Here is a 22,687-nt window from a genome sequence, read left to right as displayed (position 1 = left end):
CTTGTTGAGTGAAATGTGTTTTTACACCCAGCTCTCTCTCCCCTCCTCTGGACAGTTCAAATGAAAGTGAGTTTCAGGAGTTGCTCACCCCTCTCCTTTTTTTCTTTGTTTTTTACTTGCACACCTAAAGTAGCTGAGATAGTCTCACCCATCTTTCCTATTCTCCACCCCCTCCCCCAATTCTTCTTTTATCATCATCAAATTCTTCTTTTAAGATCATCAAATCATAACAAAACCACACCTGGGCCTTTGCCTCATTAGACTTCCTCTTTGACCCCTTTTGATGATAGGGTTCTGATGGGACACACATTCATCTCCCTGTATTAGAATGTTAACACTTCATCCTTGTTTTATCCCTTATGATTGCTTGCTCATATTTACCTTTTGATGTTAGTCTTGACTCTTGCATTTGTACTTGAGAACTTCTACATAGCTCAGGTCTTTTCATCAGGAATGCTTGGAAGTCCTCTATTTCATTAGATCCATTTTTTTCCCACTGTAGGATTATACTCATTTTTGTTGGTTAAGTTGTTCTTGATTTTAAGGCTATATCTTTTGACTTCTGGAATTTTGTATTCCTAAGTCTCCATTCATTTTTGTGTTGGCTGCTGCTGAATCTTGTGTGAGCCTAATTGTTACTCCTCTGTACTTGAGTTCTTTCTTTATGGCTGCTTGCAGAATTTTTTTCTTTGATCTATGAGCTCAGGATTTGGGAAATAATGTTCTTAGCATTTTTCACTTTAGATTTTCTTTTAGTAGATAACTAATAGATTTCAAAAATTTGTACTCTGCCTTCTGTTTCTAAGAGATTTGGGAAATTTTCTCTTATAATTTCTTTAAATATGATGTCTAGCCCTTTTTTTGGTTATAGATTTCGGGTAGTTCAATGACTCTCAACTCAGTTCTCCTGGATCAGTTTTTCAGGTCAATTAAAATAAATTTATTTAAACATCTTCAGTTTTGTGACTTTGTTTTATGCACAGTAATACAAACATTCTAGAGTCACACTAGACCATAAGATCTAGGGCTAGAGAAGAAATTACATCGTTCAGTTCCATAATTATAAAGAAGAGGAAGTGAGTCCAGAGAGGTGAAATGACTTACCCATGATCATTTTAAAGGATATGAACAATTAATTTGAGTAAGGCAAAGTATTTTCAGAAATGACTAATGTACAAACAAAAGGTAATTTTTTTTCTTTCTGTTTCTTTGTTGTTCATTCATTTTCAGTCATGTCCAAACCTCATTCAAGGTTTTCTTGGCAAAGATACTATAGTGGTTTGCCATGTTCCTTCTCCCAACTCATTTTATAGATGAAGAAACTGAGGCAGATGGGGTATAGTGACTTACCCAGGGTCACACAGTTAGTACGTATCTGAGGCCAGATTTGAACTCAAGAAGATGAGTCTTCCTGATGTAGGCCCAACGCTCTATCCACTGTACCACCTAGCTGCCCCTCTGTTTCTTTACTATGACATAATTTTTACCATACGTATTTTTTAACATAATGCTCTTTTTTTTCTTTTTGATGACTCTCTTAGGGCATATTCCTTACAATTGGATTATTAGGTCAAAGTGTATAATGATTTTTCATGATTCTTTTTTATATTTTCAGATTACTCTTCTAAAGGAATCTACCAGCTCACTATTCCAACTAACAATGTATGAGTGTTCTGGTTTTTTCACAGTCCTACTAGCATTAGTTTTGTTTCCTTTTAGTTATTTTTGTCCATTTGCTGGTTGTGAAGTGGTACCATAAAGTTGTTTATATTTGCATTTTTCTGAATATTGAGGTTTAACTTTTTTCAGGTAGTTATATGTGTAACAATAGTATATGTATCTTCTTGTGTAAATTATCCCATCATCTTTTGATGTGACCTTTGGCAAGCTACTATATCTTTCTGGGCCTCAGTTTTCTAATCTATAAAATGTAGGGTTTGGATTAGATCTCGCCATATCCCTTTAAGCTCTCATTCCTGAAATCTCATACTACATCCCTCCAGTCCCCTTCAATCTCTGTGCTCCAACTAAACCAGACTGTTCTTTGACCCCAAACACATACACCATTGTTCCTTGGTGTCTTTATTTATGCTCTTATTCCCTATATTTAGAATTCCCACTCTCCATATCTTTGCCTGTTGTGTTCTTAACCGGCTTTTAAAATCCAATTCATAAGCTCCCATTTCTATGGAACTTTTCCTTTTTCTCCCAGTCTTTCACCTTAGAACATATATAACCTTTTTTTTGTATCTATTTAGTATGTAATCTTAAGAGTTGAAGCAGTGAAAAGTGAGGTAATTAAGTACAATCTAGCTTGGGAAGGAAGGAAGATTATTAAAGTATGAAACTAATTTTTTAACTTGTGAAAAAAATTTTGTTAAGAATATTCTTTTTTTACGTGCTATTTGTATAGTACCTTAAGATTTATAAAAACCTTTCCATATATCTCATTTGGTGCTCACAGCGTTCTTCTAATATAGATGACTGTATCTCTGCTGTCATCTAATATAGATGAATATAGCATATATCATTCATAAATAATGATTTAGATAGAGCTTTAGTAGGCAGGCCGTGAGATAATTCAGCCAAAAAATAAAACTATCCTGGAAAATATAAGAAACATAGTAACATATCTTTTTTAACGATCCAAATTTTTATGTACTTGTTGGGATAAGAAAAATTTGTTTTTATTGAATTATTACATATTGATATTATTATTCATATGATAAAGCATATTTTTAAACAGTTTGGAGACCTTTTCTATTGGATCAGCCAATCAGCTTAGTGTCTAATGCATACACTAAGTTTTTTAACTGTAGTTAATATGGAACAACATAAACATGGTCTTTCCTTTAGGGATTATATAATCTTGTTAGAGAGCTAGACCTAGCTACAGTGACATATAATTAACAATATGTTAAACTTATTAAAATATGGACATTACATTAAAGTCAGAGCATGATGGAGTATTTTACAAGTACTTTAACCAATATTCCTTCCTTCAGCAAGAATTTATTAGGTCATTTATTCATTTATGCATTTATTATGTATTAATATGCAAGATATTGTGGGTACAAATTTGTGTTAGCACATGAAACATTTATACAATGTATTTATACAAATTTATGTGTTTTTAAAAAATGTAATGTGTATATTTGACAGAATGAATGATAAGTAAACTTTCCCAGGGTCACACAGTCAGTTAAGTGTCTAAAAATGGATTTGAACTCAGGGCTTCCTGACTTCAGATCCAAGGCTCTATCCATTAATAATCTTAGTAACTAAATAGGACAAGCTAGAGAACTGAACCTAGAAGCAGAGAATGTTATCTGTATATTTGGAGGCAAACAGGTTAAGGAACTATTGGTGAGGGAGAGCATAAAGATTTCTAGAGGAGGATTAATGTAGGAACAAAATTCCTTTAAGATACTGCAAGTAACACGACTTTAGAGCACAGGGAAAGAGAGGGATTAGTCTTTAAGATGAGCTGGGACACATTTTCTCCCTTTCTTCTTCATTCTAAAAGTAGTCAATCTATGAGTTTTTTTTATTAAGTGCCTATATATTAGTCCCTGTGTGAGGCACTAGGGATACAAATGTGAAAGTGAGACAGTTGTTGTATCCCTCAAGGGGTTTACATTGTTTTGAAGGGATACAATATTTTCACAGACAAGGTGTTAATTAAATACAAAATAATTTTGGGAACTGACACCTTTGGTGTCATTTTCCAATAATAAACTCCGCTACAGTATAGGCAGTCTCTTATAGTCTGGTTCCTTCTGTACTCACTTCACCATGCTGCCTCACTGGATGTTGACATTTTGTATTTCTTCTTTTGATGGCTGTTCATATGCTTTGACCACTTAATTTATTGGTGAATGACTCTTGATTTTATATATTTTTATCAACTACCTCCACATCTTAGTTATCAAACTTAATATCAGAAATACTTGAAGTGAAAATTTTCTTATCAGCATTTTCTCTTCTTTTTCTACTTAAATTGATTTTGTGCAAATGTTTTTCAATTACATAATAACCAAAATTTGCCATTTTTTCTTTTGTGATCTCTTCTATACCTTGTTTGTTTATTTCTTCAAGCCATAAATATGAAAGATGCTAACTCTCTCATAAGCTTTTTTAATGACAACCTTTTATATTAAGATTACTAATTTATTTAAATATACAATGTGAGATGCTGGTCTAAATCTGATTTCTGCTAGACTACTTTCTTGACAACTACTTTCTCTAGGACTTGCTTTAGCATTATTATAACCCATTAAATTTTTTTATTAGATCCTACTTCAAATATAGCCTACCTCCTATGAAATTATTTAAATAACTTACTTCCATCATCTCTTTAATATGAAAAATCCCTCTACAGAAGTATGATGCTATTCCTGGACATACCACCTTGTATGATACTTGTCTCTCTTTCTGTAAATCCTAGATAGATCTACCCAAGGTACTGAAGGCCTTTTTCTCTTAAGACTTGAAGAGAATATCAGGGTAGCATTTAGGTTGTCTATTGTTATCACTTCCTCACATCACCAGTGTACATTTTTCCTGTATCACACATGACATGAATATTATATTTTACTCCACTTACCAAGCACAAGCATTATTGATAATAGGCTGCAACCTACTTGTACTGTGTACTTTTCCAGTGCCCTTTGGGTCATCATTTGCAGTTTAGCTACTGCTAAAACATTTTAGTGATACAAAATTTTATTTTGAATTAAATGTTAGCTCTAGGATTGGAACTGCCTTCACAGTCCTATCATCATTTTTTCTTTCTAAGTTAAGAATACAGTTATGATAAGAATACGGTTAAGTTGGTAAGTTGTAGGCAAATAGCTTGGTTACTGCTAAATCTTGTCAAAATTTTACCTTCTATCTTTTATAAAATACTAGTTTTCATTAAGATGTTTACTTTTAATGATTGTTTATTAATCATTTGCAGTGGTCTGAACCTTGCATCTGTTGCAAGACTCAGAGGTACTTGGGAGAAACTGCCAAGCAAATATGAAAAACACCTTCGAGATCTTCAAGATCTTTTTGATCCATCCAGAAACATGGCAAAGTATCGAAATATTCTTAGTAGTCAAAGCATGCAACCTCCAATTATTCCACTCTTTCCTGTTGTCAAGAAGGATATTACATTTCTACATGAAGGTATTTCAACCATAAAAAAATTCTAATAAAACTGCATTACCAAATAAAGTTTTGAGAAATTCTATTTCCATTCCACCATATACATATATATATATATACATATATATATATATATATATATATATATATATATATATATATATATATATATATATATATATATATATATATATTTAAATAAGTATTGGTGTAGATAATGGAAAAAGTTCATTTTCAACATTTGCGCATGCAGTCTTTTCATTCTAAAATTGAGTTTAAAATGTCCTCAGTCTCTTAGCTTCAGAACTCACGAAAGTACTAATCTGATATCTCTTCCAGTCCAAGCACTATAATAAGGTATGTTAACTTACTTGGGGTTTTCTCCCACTTCCTTTTTCATCATTTTCCAAATGAGGAAATAGTATTCAGAATTATTTTCCTGACTCATTCCTGCAAAATAGCTCTAAGTGGTCCCAAGAATCAAGTGTGATAGCATCAGTTGTGTGAAGCACAGATTTTTCTAGTTTTGGTAATTATACTATTCAGAAACTAGACTATTTAGAAAGTAAGTTTAGTATAGTACTACGAACATAATTACCCTCCAAATTGGACCACCAGAGAACTATGCCATTGGACTCTGCATTTCCTATATTTATTAGTTTCACTCTCTTCCACCAGTCTCTTCCACCCGCCTCCACCCCTTTACTCCAGTGTTTTGGTTTAAATTTGCTGACAGACTTAATGGTCTCTTCTTAATACTTCCATTGATCTCAAATCTCCCAGTGTTTAATTATTCTCTTTTATTAAAATAGGCTCCTTTGGAAGTATCATTCAGCTCTTTGATTAGAAACATTCAGTGCTGCATTAGAGAATAGGACTGAGCTGTATGCATGATTAAGAAATATACTTACAGGATGGCCTGGTTTACTGCATGAGCCTGCAGCATAGCTCAGTTGCTTGAAAGAGCTGATGCAGATGTCTAACCTACCACTCAATATTAACTTAAGCACAAGACAGATATTATCTCTGGAAGCCTAGCACGTGAAATGACTGTAAAATAAGTCAATGGACTCCTCAAGCCACATAAGAAGTTTTTTTTTTTTAAATTTTAGTGCCATGCCTTGTGCTCTAACAAGTTACCACCTAGGAATAGGCTTAGGTAGTTTTAGAAATTTTTGCCCTTTTAAAGGCTGTCTGGTACATTAAATAAGAATGTGATAACCCCTTCTAAATACTTAACTTTTGTCCAAACCTGATAGAGTGTATCTAGCTCCCCCACCTTTCTAAAACTGCTTTCATTTTGTAGGAAATGATTCCAAGGTAGATGGCTTAGTAAACTTTGAGAAACTAAGAATGATTGCCAAAGAAATCCGTCAAGTTGTCCGAATGACTTCTGCTAACATGGATCCAGCTGTAATGTTCCGACAAAGGTACAGAGTTGAATATAAACGTTACGTTGTGTGAATTAAGATCAAGACACAGGGTTTTGTATAGTTCTTGTATAAAATAAAATTATCATTAATTTTCAGTTCGGGGGGGGAAGGTGAGGCAATTGGAGTTAAGCGACTTGCCCAGGGTCACACAGAAACTACCATAATTATTAAAAATCATCTTTTCTGGGATTCTTAAGAAAAACTTAATAATGTTATCTTGTTTAATAATTTCTCCTACATTTAAAAATTCCAAAGCCTCTTTACTTTTGTAAAATATATGCGGTTTCTTAAGTTGTAGTAATATTGTTCAATATTTGTTGCTGCTTCTTTAGGATACTTGATGAACAGCAGATTTCATAATCAATAGTGAGCATTTTTGATGCTTAACCAAAATAAATATAAGTTTCATAGAATTTAGAAGTACTCATTGATTAATTTATATGGACTCTTTCCAAAAACCTTGCAGAGGTTTTTTTTAATTATGTTTTAATTTTTAATTACTTGTAATTAAAAATTTATGCATATGATGTTTAAAGGAGTCATTGAATTTTGTTTGATAAAACTTACACTATTAAGTAGGTCAGTTAGTGTACATTTATGGCCTTAGTCAAGTTTCTTACTCAGGCCCTGGATGTAATAACTCTGATTTCAAATTGGAACAGAAACCACCTAAACCACAAAAATTAAATTTGAGGCAGACATGGTTGTGTTAATCAATTTTTCTTTTTTGGTTTATCCTCTTTTGCCTTTTTAAACATAAATGACACTTTTGTGTTTTAAAAATGAGTACACATTTCATTCTGGCCCTCCTTCTTCTAGGACTGTTGTGTAGGGGGGTCAATGAGGAGAGTCACCAAATTGCTTTTCTTGGACTGTTGTCCAATGACTCTGCATTCTCTGTGCTTGTATTATGCTGTGGAGTCTTTCTAAGCAGATGGTGTGATTGTAGCTCTAGCTGTTAAGAAGCAGACTGCTCTGATTACAAAGAATGATTCAGGAATGGGCCCAGCTGAGAACAGACTTGAGAAATGCTGAAATGCAAGGCAGTAAAGACAGACTTAGCTGAATGACGCTGAAGGGGTGGGGGGCAGAGGTGAAGAATGTCATGGGGATGAGTGCACTAGGAGGTACTCAAAACACCAAATAAGATACTTTGATGGATAATTATTTGCGATCCTTTTGGAACCACTTTATTTGGTAGCCATACCTTACCAGGCTGTTTTAAATGTTAACATATACAAAGTCCAAATGATTTCATTTGCAAATTAAAGCTCCCAAACTGTGGTTTTAAAAATGCTTGATTGTATTGGGCCAGAAGTAAGGAAGATCTGAGTTCAAATCCACCTTTGGACACTTAACTAGCTATATGACCTTGGGCAAGTCATTTGACCTCTGCCTCAGTTTCTTCAACTGTAAAGTTAGGATAATAATAGCACCTACTTCACAGAGTTGTTGAAAGGAACAAATGAGATAATATTTGTAAAAAGTGCCTAGCGCAGTGCTGAGCACATCATAGACTTTAAATAACTGTTTGTTTGCCTTCCTTCTCCCACACTGCCAGCAGCCCCAAGTTTGAGGAATTTATTGGTTATACTTGATTGCAAAATACATTAAAGAAAAGTTTTTTAACTTAAAAATGAAATTCTAAAGCCTCTGACTGTGTAGTTTCTACCACTGTAACGTCTCTCTAAATGTTATGATGTCTGTTATGAATTATGAATGATGTACCTTAGAACAAGAAAATACTGACATTTAAAGTCTATCATATTCAAATATTGTTTTTTCTAACTTTTTCAAAAACATGAACTTTTGCTTGAGTTCATTGCCAAGTATTGGTCCCCAAATTTATATATGTCAAATACTGTGTGTTTTATGTTCTCTACATGTTGTAAATCATCATTCCACCTTATCCCCCCTACCCTCGTGTTCCATTAAAACCATTTATTTCCCTAGTAGGAAATAGTGTTGTTTTTTTTTTCCCTGTTAAAGTTTTCTTTTCTCTTCTATCTGGATAGTTTCTCTGACTCTCATCTATGATCTTTCTCCTGTGCTTTCCTATTCAAACACGTGCTTGAATGTTTATGGGTCTTGCTTACAGGAAGAAGAGGTGGAGGAGTTTGGGGTAAGTGTAGAGATGAATGCAAATAAGATAAAAGTTATGCAATCCTTAACATACTGCATCCTTCTCATTAGTGCATGCCTATAAAACAGCATGCATTGTATTAACCTTGTAATTCTGCATTTTGGATAAATGCCCTTTCCTTAAAGGACACAAAAGTGGTAATGAAGCTTCCTGTTTTCCTTTTAAGTTTCCATGTCAGTCTCCTACATCATAGAGAGCACCTTTGTTTAGGAGGTTCTTAAGGTCTATATTTATTACTATGACAGATTTAATGAAAGTAGATGAATCTCAAAGATTTATATTTAAAGAGATAAAGAGTAATTACTATGAAAATCTTTTGAAAGGTGCTTTTTTTTTTAAACCCCAGGCAGCAGTTATCTCAAAGGGCATCCCACAAATCTTAACATATACTTTTAAATGATTCATTTTAAATTAAATATTTCTGCAGTTATTAGAAACACAGGGGAGTATTACTAAATCAAACATATGGTAGTGGATTATAGCACTAAAGGTTGGGAATCTGGTATGGGACATAGCCAAAGCTCTTGAGTTCAATAAGATTTATTCAATTAAGCCTTTGTGGTCAATTTTCTTGTGGATTTGGTTTAATATAATTAAATCATGGTTAACATAGTAAAAATAATAAAGCTTTAAAGCATTTTTAAAGCACATTTGTAAAAATTCTCTTCTATGGATAGTTGCTTTTTGTGGGCAAGGGATCCTGATTTCTTTAGTGTATAGAACATTGTGTGAAGAAACCACTAAAGTAGACGAGCAACTCAAAGGATCACAGAACTGGGGAGTTGAAAGGCACTTCATCTGCCATCTAGACAACCTATCCATGAAACATCCCTGACAAATGACATTTGCTTGCTTCAAGCCTTTGCTTGAAGACCTCCAAAGGAAAGAGAACTCACCACCTTTCAAAGCACCTCATTCCACTTTCAGACAGCTCTAATATATGACATTTTTCTGGACATCAAGCCTTAAATGGCCCCTTTGCAACTTCTTCCTATTGTTTCTTGTTTTTCCCTCTGGAGCCCAATAGAGCATATCTATTCCCTTCTCCATAGCAGCCTTTAAGATACTTGATGTTACTTATAATGTCTTTCCTAAGTCATTTTCAAGTTAAAACATGCCTAGTTCTTTCAACAGATCATCTTATGTTCTGGCCTCATGGTCCTTCACTATCCTGGTGGTTCTCCCGTGCTCTTTCTTTAGTTGATCAGTATCCTTAAACTGTCATTCCTGTAACTGAACGCAATACTCTGGGTAAGGTCTGGTGAAAATGGAACATGGTGAAATTCTCATCTCCTTATTCCCAAAAGCCATGCTAGCCTTGATGCAGCCCAGCATCACATTGCTGAGTCATTGAGCTTGCCATTCATCCAGGTCCCTAGGTCTTTTTCAGAACTGCTGCCTAGCTGTGCCTCTTCCATCTTTTACTTAAGAAATTGACTTTTTTGTATCCAAATACAAGACTTGACTGTTATCTGTAATGAAATCTTTGTCCCATGATCTCTCTTCTGATGATCTTTTTGGATCTTGTCTCTGTTGTTCAGTGTGTTCGTCATCCCTTAGTTTTGGATCATCACAAATTTGATGAGCATTCCATGAATTTATTATATATTTTTTTCCAACTCACTGATGAAAATGTTAAACGGTACAGAGCCCGGTATACCTGGGCTAATTCACTAGAGATGTCTTCCTAATACATCAGCCAACAAACATTTATTAAGTGCTTACTGTTTGCCGGGCACTAGGGATTCAGGTACAAAGAATTAAACATCTCTAATTGACATTGAATAGTTATTGCTTGTGTTGGGACAATCAGCCAGTTCTGAATGCATCTTACTGTATTCTAATCTTGTCTACAGTATTTTTCTGTCTTATCCAGAAGAATAATTTGAGATATGTTTTCAGAAGCTTTTATAAAACTGAAGTTAACTATATCAGTAGTATCCCCCTCATCTACTGGATTAGTTATCCTGTCAGAAGAGGAAAGTAAGGTTAGTAGTGTAGCATGTTGTTCTTGATGCAGCCATGTTGGATCTTTTTTGTAATCACCGCTTCCCATTCTGGATGCTTACAATCATCCATTTTATTAATAATCCTTTCTACAGTTTCCCCAGGAACAAAAATCAAGCTCATTGGTCTATAGTCTGCAAACTCTGTTCTCTTCTTCTTCTTCTTCTTCTTTTTTTTTTAAGTCAGTTGCTCTTCTCCAATCTTGTACCTCTCCCATTTTCTATGGTCTTTCAGGTATCAGCTAGGCAGTCATATCTGCCCATTCTTTCAGTACCTGAGGCTGTACTTCATCTGGGCTACTTTTAACCTCCCTCTTCCTTCCTTTTCCCTCTCCCCCATTTTCTTTCTCTCTGTTTCTCCTCACCTTCCTTCCATCCTTCCCTCATTTCCTCTTCCCTTTCCCCTTCTTTACTCTCCCTTCATCTTCCTTTTCTTCTTCTTCCATCTTCCTTCTTCCCTTTCACTCCTCATTCACTTCTTCCTCCCTTTCTCCTTCCTCATGTGCTTCCTTCCCTCATCACTTCTTCTTCTTAATCCCTTCTTTTGCCCCTCTCTCATTTATCTTCCTCTCCTCTCTCAATTGCCCTCCCTTCCCTTTTACCACCTTTTCTTTTCCTTTTTTTCTTTCTTCACCTGTAAGATAAAGTTGTTGGTCTAGATAATCTCTAATTCCCTCTCAGTTATAAAATCTTATGATTCTGTGGAAGTAAAGAGACAGAACTGTCAATAAATTTTGCCCCTTCATGTTACTTATACCTGTGCTCCATCTGAATATACATACTGTAGAAATAATCACACATATACTGTTATAGTATGCAAGTCATATATTCAACTATGCATATATGAGCATGTCAGCATATCAAACGTGTACACCATATAGCCATATATAGACATATTTATGTCTATGGGGAAAGGGAGAAGAATCAAATATGTTTAAGGATATTTGGATTAGTTTAGGTCTCTAGGGAATCATTTAGTGCTACCATTTTACACAAGGATTTTTTACCTTCCATAGATGAGTAAGGATAATGAGAAAAGAGCATGAAGTTAAAACAATTGCTTACAGCGTTTAAGATCCTGTGATCTTTTGAATGGGCATACTTGAAATTCCATTCCTATTTTTTCTAAGCCAAGGCCTTTGCTTAATCTGAAGACGGCTTTCTATCCTGTTTCTGGCTTTCATTTGTTTTTTTGGTAATCTTTGCTTTTCTTAATGTGGTCCTAACCCTTGACTGAACATACCTGTCATGTTTGCTGTGCCTTCATATGTTTTTCCTATGTTATGTTTTGTCCTTTCTGACTTCCCTTGCAAAACATTTCTGTCCCTGTGCCAAGAATGTTGTTCTGATCATAATTTTTGCCAGTTACTTGTGTATAAATGGTCTGTATTCCCAGTCCTTTTCCTGTTTCTTCCATCGATGGGTTATCTTGAAAGTATATTTGTCAACATTAGTTATTATTTTTTGCACATCAGAGCATTTTCCTAAAATGTGTTCCCAAATACAAGTACTTGATTTGAGACTTTTTCATTTTATTATATTCAAGGAGGGTTTTCTGGTGTCTTTGAGTAATGAGATTATTGAGTAAAGAAATCACCAGAAGATAGATGATTTTTTCCACTAGTATATATTTATACACTTGTATATTTATACAAGTTGATGGTTGCTAGAATTTATTCTATGTGGCCACCATTCAGTTGTCCATGCAGTGCAAATTGTTTTGAAATAAGTGAGTCCAAAAGTTAACCATTTTGTAATTGGAATTTCGTTAGCAAGAACAAGATTCACGGACATTGAAATTGTTTTCTTCCCAAATTGTAGCAGAAGGCATTATGGATAAGAGTTACAAAGGAAGAATTAGAGTGAATAAGCTGTTCCACTTTTTGCTGCTGCTGCTTGCTGCTGCTGCTGCTGTTGTCCCTGCCCTAGACTGTTCTGCCTTGTACTATTCAGAAGAATTAAGATAAGATAGGTAGAAGGCAGAGACCAGTTCCACGGTGGGGTGGAGGGCAAGGGGGATGGTAATGGGAATTTTTTGTAGCCAAGGATCTCCCACTGCCTCTGGGGACCACTGCATTTGTGCTTAACCTTACTTATCATTAATGGGTCCTATACAAATGTCGCCAGTTGTAAACATGGCCTTACATACTATATGTTTAATTCCCAGTGAGTCTGGGGAGAGAGTGAGGCCCAGTTACTGGATTAGCAACTAGGGTCACTGGTTTATGTATTCTTATTTATTTTCTTGACATGGCATACCCTTCCTGTCACTTCTACAACATGGACCTATTGTGATTATAGATTTAGAATTAGAAGTCATCTTTTTACAGATGAGGTAACTGAGGCTGAAAGCAATTCATTGATTTGCCCCCAGTTGCATAGCTAATATGTGGAACAGGATTTGAACTCAGGCCTTTCTTACTCCAGCCCGACCCTCTATTTATTCTATCACATAAATGACAGTGGTGAGTGAGGGCAGGAGCTAATTTAGCCTTCCTTCCTAGAGTCTAACTGGGCCTTCTAGATTTAGGCTAGAGTCAGGGTGGGGGGGGTGTCAGCTGAGATGGTCTTTCCTGCTGCCTTCTAGCACCTGTGCCAAAGTCGCAGGATAGACACAGTCAGAAACACCTTACCTCATTCATAGCTAGTTTTTACCTCATTTTTGTGAATTCTGCATTTTTCTGTATAACCTTTTTCTTAATTCAGAGCAATGCCACATCATCGAGCCATTTTAAGAAATTTATTGTTATATTAATGCTATTCACCCTTTAACTCATTAGCATCAGCATGCAATAGCATTAACTGAAGGGATTGAATTAATCTGTGCCAGCATTTTAGACTGATTTCTCACTAAAAAGTTCATTGAAAAAACTATTTTTCATCTGTTATCTTTCTGTAGATCATTGAGTCAGGGCAGCACAAATTCAAACATGCTGGATGTTCAGGGAGGTGCTCACAAAAAACGGGCCCGCCGAAGCTCACTGCTGAATGCCAAGAAGTTGTATGAGGATGCTCAGATGGCTAGGAAAGTGAAGCAGTATCTTGCCAACCTTAATGTGGAAACTGATGAGGAAAAGTTCCAGATAATGTCCCTACAGTGGGAGCCTGCATATAATACTTGTAAGTAGCAGTGCCTCTGCCTTGTACGTTTCTGTAGCACCAGGACAAAGGGAAGAGCCTACCTTTACTCCACTGACTTAAACACTAAGAGTGTTATTCCGTGCAAACCACACCAAGATGATTTATTTTTGAGGTACTCTGGAAAATACTAAAAGGACCTTGTTAGTGATTGAGAAGACTTTGTGCCCTTAACTATATTTAAGAGTTTAGGGGGAAAAAAAGAACGTTGAAAAATTATTTTTCTCCAATAGGTCTTTAGCAGATCGTTCATTATTTCTTCCTGTTATTTTGTGCAGCTTGCTGCATGACTTCTTTTTTGAACTGGAAGAAACTTGGAACAGTAGCTTTCATTTGGTCATTCTGCACTTGGATGGACAATGTTATGATCCCTTTAGCCATTGCTCTTCCAACTCCCAGTTTTATCCTGGAGCATTGAGGGGGAAATTGTATAGTGGGGTGTGTGTATGTGTGTCATTGAGAACAGCCCACTCATTTTATAGATGTCAGTCGGTCAGTCAGCATTTATGAAGCACAGGCACCATGCTAATAAGCAATAGGAATGCAAATGTAAGCAAAAAGAGAGAAGCCCCTGCTATCCAGGAGCTTGCATTTTAAGGAGGAAAACAACACATAAAAGAAAACTGAAAATGTGTGGGTGTAAGGGAGGGAAGAGAAAGTACCTGGTACCTGGCATGATGGATAAGTCCAGAGTAGCGTAGCGCTGGGTGGGAAATAAAAAGATGGCTGGCCTGGGCATCCATCTTAAAAGGAGGTTCTGGGAGGAGCCCTCCACTCTCCAATCAGAAGGAGGGGTCCCAGGGTCAGAGGTTACTGATGAACGATGAGTTCCATGGCTGAAGTTATCTTCTGATGAAAAAGGAAACTGAAACACAAAAATATGTACAGGGTGCCTACTGAACATTAAAATGAAAAAAAATGTACCAGATAGATGTTTTTCACAGCATTTGAGCAAGCTGAATTACATTTATTAACAGGATGCAATACATAAAGGGAACAGCCTCTGCCTGATATGGTGGATAGGGCCCTGGACTTGAAGTCAGGAAGAAATGCAATAAAGTGCTGCATCAGACACATATTAGCTATATGACCCTGGTTAAGTCACTTTCTTTCCAATTAGTCTCTTGAGTTTTCTCATAAATAGCCTCAAAAGGATGTGAATAAAATGTGGGTGTGACAGTAAAGTAATGAGTCGATTAGTATTGAGAAGGAAGAAAGAGAACTTTTAAGATTTAAACTGTGAACCTGTAATTAGGCAATCAAGATTTTCCAAAATTAAGAATAGAAGGGGATGCTGCTTTGGGTTCAGTGACAGCTCTTGGCATCCGTGATAGTTACCATAGCCTTTCTCTAAACAGTTGAATTGACCTCAGCAAATGAAGCAGAATATTCCAAGGTGTATTATTTGTCTTTTATATCAGAATGGCAGTTCTGTTGAGGAAAAGGGTTTTTTTTACCTTTTCCTTTTTTTTGTTTGTTTAGGGAGGTTTTAATGATTTATTTTGAGAAACATAAGGAAGTAGTTCTTGAATATTGTAAACACGTGCCATCAAGATCATCACATGACTAGCTAGGCAGAATTTTGAGAGATAAGCTTACCATACTAGTTTTGCCTTTGCCTGCAGCAACACATAGGCACTTAAAAAAAAAAAACAAACCAGTTCCAGAAGGGCTGGAGGAAAGAGAATAGAAGAAATGTCCTTTTCTTCCTCCTCTTTTAAAAAAAGTAGTCTTGTTGATGCCTTTTGTCCTGAGGGAAGTCTTTTGCCTCTCTCTGTATTCCCAGCACTTAGTACAGTTTGGGCTTTTCTTGTCAAAGATGCCGGAATGGTTTGCCATTTCCTTCTCCACTTCATTTTGCAGATGAGGAAACTGAGGTGTATAGGATTAAGTGACTTGCTTAGGGTCGCACAGCTAGTAGGTATCTGAAGCTGGATCTGGAGTCGGGAAGATGCCTTCCTGACTTCAGGCCTGACGCTCTACCCACCGTGCCACCAAGCTACCTGCTTGGCACACAGGAACTTAAATGTTTATCTATTGATTTTATACCACAATCACTTCCCAATACTATCCCCAACCCCACTCTACCTCACCCTTCCCCGTGGAACCATCTCTTTTAACAAAAGAAAAAAAAACACGTCTTCATCTGATATTTCTTACCTATATTCTGTTGCCTCTTTACTGAGAGGAGAAAACTATGTTTACTTTTTAACCAGTATTGGTCGTTGCTTTGAATTTGAATTTTTTGTCTTTTAGTGTTTTAGTGTTCTTTTCATTTAAATTATTATGGTCCCTTTGTATACTTTTTTGATCCTGGTTTCTCACTTTGTCTTAGTTCATACAAGTGTTCCCATGCTCTGAATTCATCATAGTCATGTGAAGAATAAAATTATATTCATATGCCACAGTTTGTTAAAATATTCTTTAGGGGAAGGGCACTCAATTTTCCCCATTTTTTTGGTACTATAAAAAACAGTACATAGACTTTGAAAGTAATTTGCCACCATAGTCCAGCATAGTTCTTGTAATCCATGTCTTCTACACATTGTGAGTAACTCATCAATGCTGTCGGTTTGGCATTTGAAACAAGGTAAAGAAAGGAAGTGTGTATTATCCTGAAGCTGAATCTTTATTAATATTATCTGAACTATATCCATTGTATCACAATGAAAGACCAGAGACACCTCTAAGAGGATGGATTATTTTTCCTATGCTGGGATAATAAAGATAGTGGAACTTAGGCATTTCACATTTTTTCAACTTTAATCACAATTTTAAAATATTACACAAAAAGTTTCATTTGTGTGTTGTGATGATTCCTGAAAAAAATGCAAAAATGAAGCTGTTTTATTTTATATTTTTAAGTTAAACTCTTTTTGAGACATTAACCTATAAATATAATCTTTACAATGTTGCACTACCAATAGCGCTTTGAAATAATGTTGTTAATAAGTTGTAACTCAAGCTTTTTAGTGATAACCTAAGATGCAAATAGGAAGGTCTGACTATGGGCCGTGTCCCCTGTTACATTGTATCACCTAATAGTATCTTTTCATAGCTCTAGACCACAGTATCATATGGAGAATGTTTCTACATTGTTAATCTACTAACTGTTGTAGAGGAGGTTCTTTTTTTTTAAGTTGGGCTTTGTAGTATCTGAGGTTATGTCCAACTTTGAGATTCTGTGGTTCTACTTCTGATGTAATATGCTTGTCCAAAATATAAACTATTTTAAAAAGTAATTATTGTCTTAAGTGGGACTATAATAGTTCTGTTGAATAAAATATAAGGTGACTTACTTCCTATTTACCCGTAAAAGTGACCAAGAATTTAAGTGAAAGACGATCAACAAAATCATCAGAAATGTCTCCGGTACCCTTGAGATCAGTTGGTCCGATCACAAAAGCCCATCTGCATCAGCCAAACAGAGTGAGCCAGGTGCTTCAAGTTCCTGCTGTTAATTTGTACCCCATCAGGAAAAAGTGTCCAGCAAAAGAGCATGTTGCATTTGGTGAGTATGTGTAGTGAGCTCTGAAACCTCTTAAATCAGAGGCTGAGCTGCTGTTTACTTAAATGCTAAACATGACGTAGCTGAACTTTAATTTCCATGGTAGCACAATTTGTGGATTAGTTTTATTTCAGTGAGTAGAACAAATCTACTATATGCTCTTTAGATGCTCCTTAATGAAAGCTTCTATCTTCCTTCATATTATGTCTTTGAAACTTTCACCATTGTAATTCAGAAATTGAAGTCCTTGCAAATCTAAAAATCAGTAGAATACTAATGAGCTGAAACTGCATGTAATGATTTACCATCATTATGCCTGTTTCTGTTCTAAATGTGAAGAATAAATTATGGTGTTAACAGTTCATACACTGATTAAATTTTTAATGCAGGTGTAGTGCTGAATGCTTGCCATTCTCATCTACTTGGGTTAAGAGTCAAGAGCTTGATTCACTGAATAGTAATCAAAGCAGTTCAAATGAGATGAAAAAGTTAACTTTCCTCTTTCTTGGGATCAGTTTCTTCATTTGTCAAATAAGAGGGAAAGATTAAAGAGACTAGATGACCTGTGGTCCCTTCTAGCTCTAAATCCTATGAACTTACAGGGTTGAAATTTGGAAGCATGTGTTTTTTAAAGAATGGGCTACACTCATTAGATCTATAGTTTGGCTTATTTCTGATTATTGTTCATGTACTGCTTCCCACAGCTGCTAAGTGAGAAGCATACAGAGTCAGGTAGCAAAATAATGTGACAAGTTTATATGGCAATGAAGCACAAAATATAGTGATCTTTTTTGACACGAATACATCATAGTCTATTCACTTAATTTTACTCCTATGTAATTTGCAAATCCTGAAGCACTAATCACATCCTGCTACCTAGATATGAAAAAAGATTAATAGGGAGGTCACGTGGTATGTAGTGGAGAGAGTTTGGACTTTGGAATTAGAGGACCTGGGTCAAACTCAGGCTTTGCTCCTTATATTGTGTGACCTTAGGTTACTTAATCTTTCTGGACCTTTTGATCTTCAAGGTTCCTCTTTTCTTTAAGTCCTGTGATCCACATTAGAGTTTAATATAGAGGGCAGACATCCTGTCCTGGTCCCATGACATTTTCCTGCTCCATTAAATGGGAACCTCCACTGCATTTCCAGAGTTCTTCCACATGGAATTGAATAAGGAATGCTAATATTAGACATTCACCCCTTCCTTTACCTTCTTAGGATACTCTGGGGAGCAGGGAAAGGGAATGTGTCCTCCCCACCCTTTCACTCTCTGCCAGCTACACACTAATTTTCTGTAAATTTATTTTTTGTTGTTGTGTAATTTTTTCCTTCAGTATGAATTTAGTGCTCATGAAAGGGGCTGCACTGACAGCTCTGTAGTCTCCTTTGTTCATACATACACAGAGCATAACACTACAGGTAGTTTCAGTGCAAAGTTTCCCACACTTTCCCGTTAACATATCCGTGTACTGCTAGAAGGAAGAGGAAAGCTAGAACCTTGCTTTCTCTGTTAAGACTACTGAACAGTGACACATTTGTGAGGAGTGCAGTGTATGGCGGGTGGTTGGTTGTCTTGTTTGTGAGTCATTGTTCTCAGATTACCAAATTTCTTTCCCTTGGGCTACCAGAAAAGAAAAAGTTACCAGGTCGTGGGCACTGCTGACATAGACTGAATTTGAATTGGAAGCCTAGAGATGAAAATCTCTGTATACCATTACCAAACCATTCACTATCCTTTGTCATTTACATATTTCACTTGACTGTAATAGTCCTTCTGCATTATGATTTTAGTTGTTCAGATAAATATGAATAATAAAAATTGGGTAGTTTTACTTGTGTCATTCTTTTGTTTTCATTTTAGGTACAAGTGCGCCACAAAAAATTTTAGGAATGTCTGAAGAAGTGAGTGGTAAGAAACTAGCAGAAGATACTTTATCAATGTCATCATCTTTGCATTCTAGCCCTCCTGCATCTCCTCAAGGTTCTCCTCGCAAAGGTAGGGCAAAGTCTCATGAAGTACATCTCTTGTTAATAAACCTCAAATATATTTTCCCGTAAACTGTTCTAATAAGAGGAATTGATGCTCACAAGTTTTTAGTGAAGAAGTATAGTTTTTAATATTAAAAGTTAAATCTTAAACTTGTTTATATAAAGCCTAAAATGTTTATCCTTCTTAAGTTTCATTACTATAATCACCCCCCCCCAAAAAAAAGTCCTAATTGTGAGCATTAACGACTTAATTGAAGTAAGAGAGTGCAGCCCAGACTTCTGGTTATTTTCTTAATGCTTTTATCAGTCACATTATCACATTGAATTATTTATAAACACTTCATTCTGGAGAAATAAGAATAGGACTTTCACTAATAAAATTATGTTTTTAGATTACTACAAAATTAGAAATAAAAATAATAAGTTGATTTTTAGCTACCACTTTAAAGTGTTAAATTAGTTTACAAAATTTAAAATAACTCCACTATTGATAAATATATTCACAAATGTGCTGAAGTTTAATAACTGCTGAATCTGCAGTCTTAAACACAAAAAGTTATTGATTATTTGACATTCTTTTGAGTTATAACATTTTTTAATCTAAGAGCTTTTTCATTGTTCAGCTTAATAATTGAGAGTTGGTAGTTTTTAATATAAACTGCATTCGTTGGATTGCAAATGACGTTATCTGTGTGTGTATGTGCGTGTATGTCTGTGTGTATCACACACCCATGACTCTTGCTTCAGCCCTTCAAGACGCATGATGTTTATATATACTTAGGCAAAAGAGCTGCCTATGGGTATTGAAAGTCATCCAATCAGCCCTGTCGATGAAATTAGATGATGTGTGCCAAGCACTTTTTCTGTAAAATAGGATAATGGTACAAAACAAATATCTTATTGTTATTTTGTTTTATTATTTTCTTAGAGATATTGAGGGCCTTGCTCTTAAGTTTCTCCTCACATAGTAGGCTGTGACCACTTTGGGACAATTTTTTGAAGGGAAATTGGTGTAATGGAGAGATTCTTAACTTTTGTTGTTTTAAAGATACCTTTGGTATTGAAACCTATGGACCTCTTCTCAGAAGTGCATAAAGTGCATAAGAAAAAATAAATTGGTTTACAAAGAAAACCAATAAAAAAAAAACCCAACAAGCAATATCACCCTGACTGTGACTTAAGGCATAGTCATGGGAAATGGAAGATAAAAGAAATCCTTCCTTTTCTCTTCTCCCTTGTGGAAAGCCCTGCTCTCACTATTATGGTGCTCAGAACCTGGTTCTAAATTTATTTCACATACCTTTCCATGGTCTGTAGTTGAGTATGATTTTTATAGATTGGTATGAACCAAGGTTGCATTTTATCTCATGAAGATGTGAAGAGATTATTTTGAGCTAATTCCTTAATGTGAATCTAATATAATCATATTCTGTCCACTTCTACAAAACTAATTTCCAACCAAAGATTAGTTTCACTTTTTATATCTACATACAGAATTTTGACCTATTGGGTAGTATAATTTTCCACACAGTCAATGATTACTTTTGAGAATCTCTTCTCAAATTTTTTTGCAAAAGTGATTTTAAAGAAATAGTAGCAAGAACCTGTGATATTCTGTTATTCCCAAGACCCAATTTCAGAGGACTACGTATGTATGTAAAAAGTTTCTCTGAGGCTTTATTTAAGGGTTCTTGTCAAATTATTTCCACTGAAGTTTTCAAGAGGAACTTCTCTTGTGACATGCGATTTCAATTAATTTTCTTCTGGTTTCCTGAGAATCTTTATTTTCCAAATGGTTGCATTAGTTTAACTTGCTTTTAACAACAAAAAAAGCACCAATGTATTTTAGTCAAAGCATTTTTTTCTTATACGTTGTGCTGACTTTTGATTATTTTAGTAAAATTACACAAGTAATTCAGTAAGTATCTCTAGTACTTTGATAGCAGTAGATTGCTAACTTTCTTGATTCTTTATCTAGTGTTAAGCTTAAATAAAAATGATAGTACTTTATAGGTGTCAGAAAAATTCAATTGAAAAAGTGAGAGTTTTTGCATATTTCCTTCTAGTTGGCAATATCAGATCTGACCATGGCAGCCAGCTGCATCTTTATGGGTCCTCCTCATGCCTTACCAGTGAGACCAGCACCAAGACCAGTGGCCCTCGAAACTGCGGAATAGGTGGGGTTTATTTGCAAAAGAAAATCCTTCAGATTACTGACAGTACAGCCAGAAGAACAGACAGAATTGAGAAGGCCACTGAGGAAACTAGAAACAGGACAGATTATGACAGCACAACCAGGAAGACAATAACTTCCACATTTAGAAGATTTAGGGAAAGGACCCTATCGAGGGAGAGAATAGTGATTAACAGGAAAGTGACTGCAGATTCCTTTCAAGACACAGAGAGCTCTGGAAAGGAAAAGGCTATTGGAGGATATTTCGTCAGGGATGAAAAAGAAAGGGACATCTCCGACACAGCTAGCCAATGCACCAGGAACAGTCTCAACTGTTTATGTCTGCTGCTCAATCTTAAAAGAAGGAAGACACTCTAAGATGGGATTTAAAAATATTTTATTTTATGTTAGCATTGAATTTGTTTTATCATTAATATGAATGTAAATTCCTAATAGTTTACATTCTTTGTCTATTTATATAGAAAGTCTAGGCAAAGAGACTGGTAAAATTGCATTTGTCCATGTTAGTGCTAAGATTAGAATTTCTGTAGAAGTAAAAAAAAAAATAAAAGAGTGTGGAATTAAAATGCCATAGTTTTACGTATGCTGTTTTATTAGTATATTGAGATAATATTTACTCTGGAAAACTTTTTATATTTTATTTCCTACTGACAGCAACTGATTTGGGGTAGGATATCGGGTAGGGAGTCTAAAGATACTTAGTTTTCAGAAAACCGAGTTCCTTCCTTATACAATAAGCTTCCAAATATCAGTGATATGGTTAGCAAACATTTTCCACTTTGATTTTGTTTATAATCATATTTCCTTGGGACTAACCAGATGATGATTACTTGTTTAAAATTAGCTGTTTTGGGACCAGTTAGAAAAAGTAACTTCTTGCTTTCAAGAAGGGATAGATGAGCCAAGTTTTCACTCTTGGCTGTTTGAATATCTTTGATATAGTTTAGTAGATAAAAATTTCAGGTGATTAAGGAGGCCATCATAAGGATGGACATACTTATGTCCTAAGTAAGAAATGTCTTCAGAACTATACATTGAGAGAATAATGATATAATCTCTTCCTCTGGAGTTCTGTAATCTCACTCAGACGCTAGGATTGTCTGTACCTTCAAGAAAAAAGAA

General features: G+C 35.4%; 1 protein-coding gene across 1 annotated transcript in view; it reads left to right on the top strand.

The window, feature by feature from the left end:
- The window catches only part of RAPGEF6 (Rap guanine nucleotide exchange factor 6), a 219,978-nt gene that overhangs the window by 174,898 nt on the left and 22,393 nt on the right, over positions 1-22,687 (top strand). Inside the window, 6 exon segments of the mRNA XM_020991169.2 lie at positions 4,961-5,172; positions 6,458-6,581; positions 8,683-8,706; positions 13,633-13,853; positions 17,191-17,382; positions 19,244-19,378. Coding sequence (XP_020846828.1) covers positions 4,961-5,172; positions 6,458-6,581; positions 8,683-8,706; positions 13,633-13,853; positions 17,191-17,382; positions 19,244-19,378 — 908 coding nt within the window.

The sequence above is a fragment of the Phascolarctos cinereus genome, unplaced genomic scaffold (assembly GCF_003287225.1).
Source record: "Phascolarctos cinereus isolate Bilbo 61053 unplaced genomic scaffold, phaCin_HiC Scaffold_2;HRSCAF=192, whole genome shotgun sequence".
Taxonomy (NCBI): domain Eukaryota; kingdom Metazoa; phylum Chordata; class Mammalia; order Diprotodontia; family Phascolarctidae; genus Phascolarctos; species Phascolarctos cinereus.
Note: the sequence above shows the minus strand (reverse complement) of the source record. Positions and strands in the feature narration are given on the sequence as shown.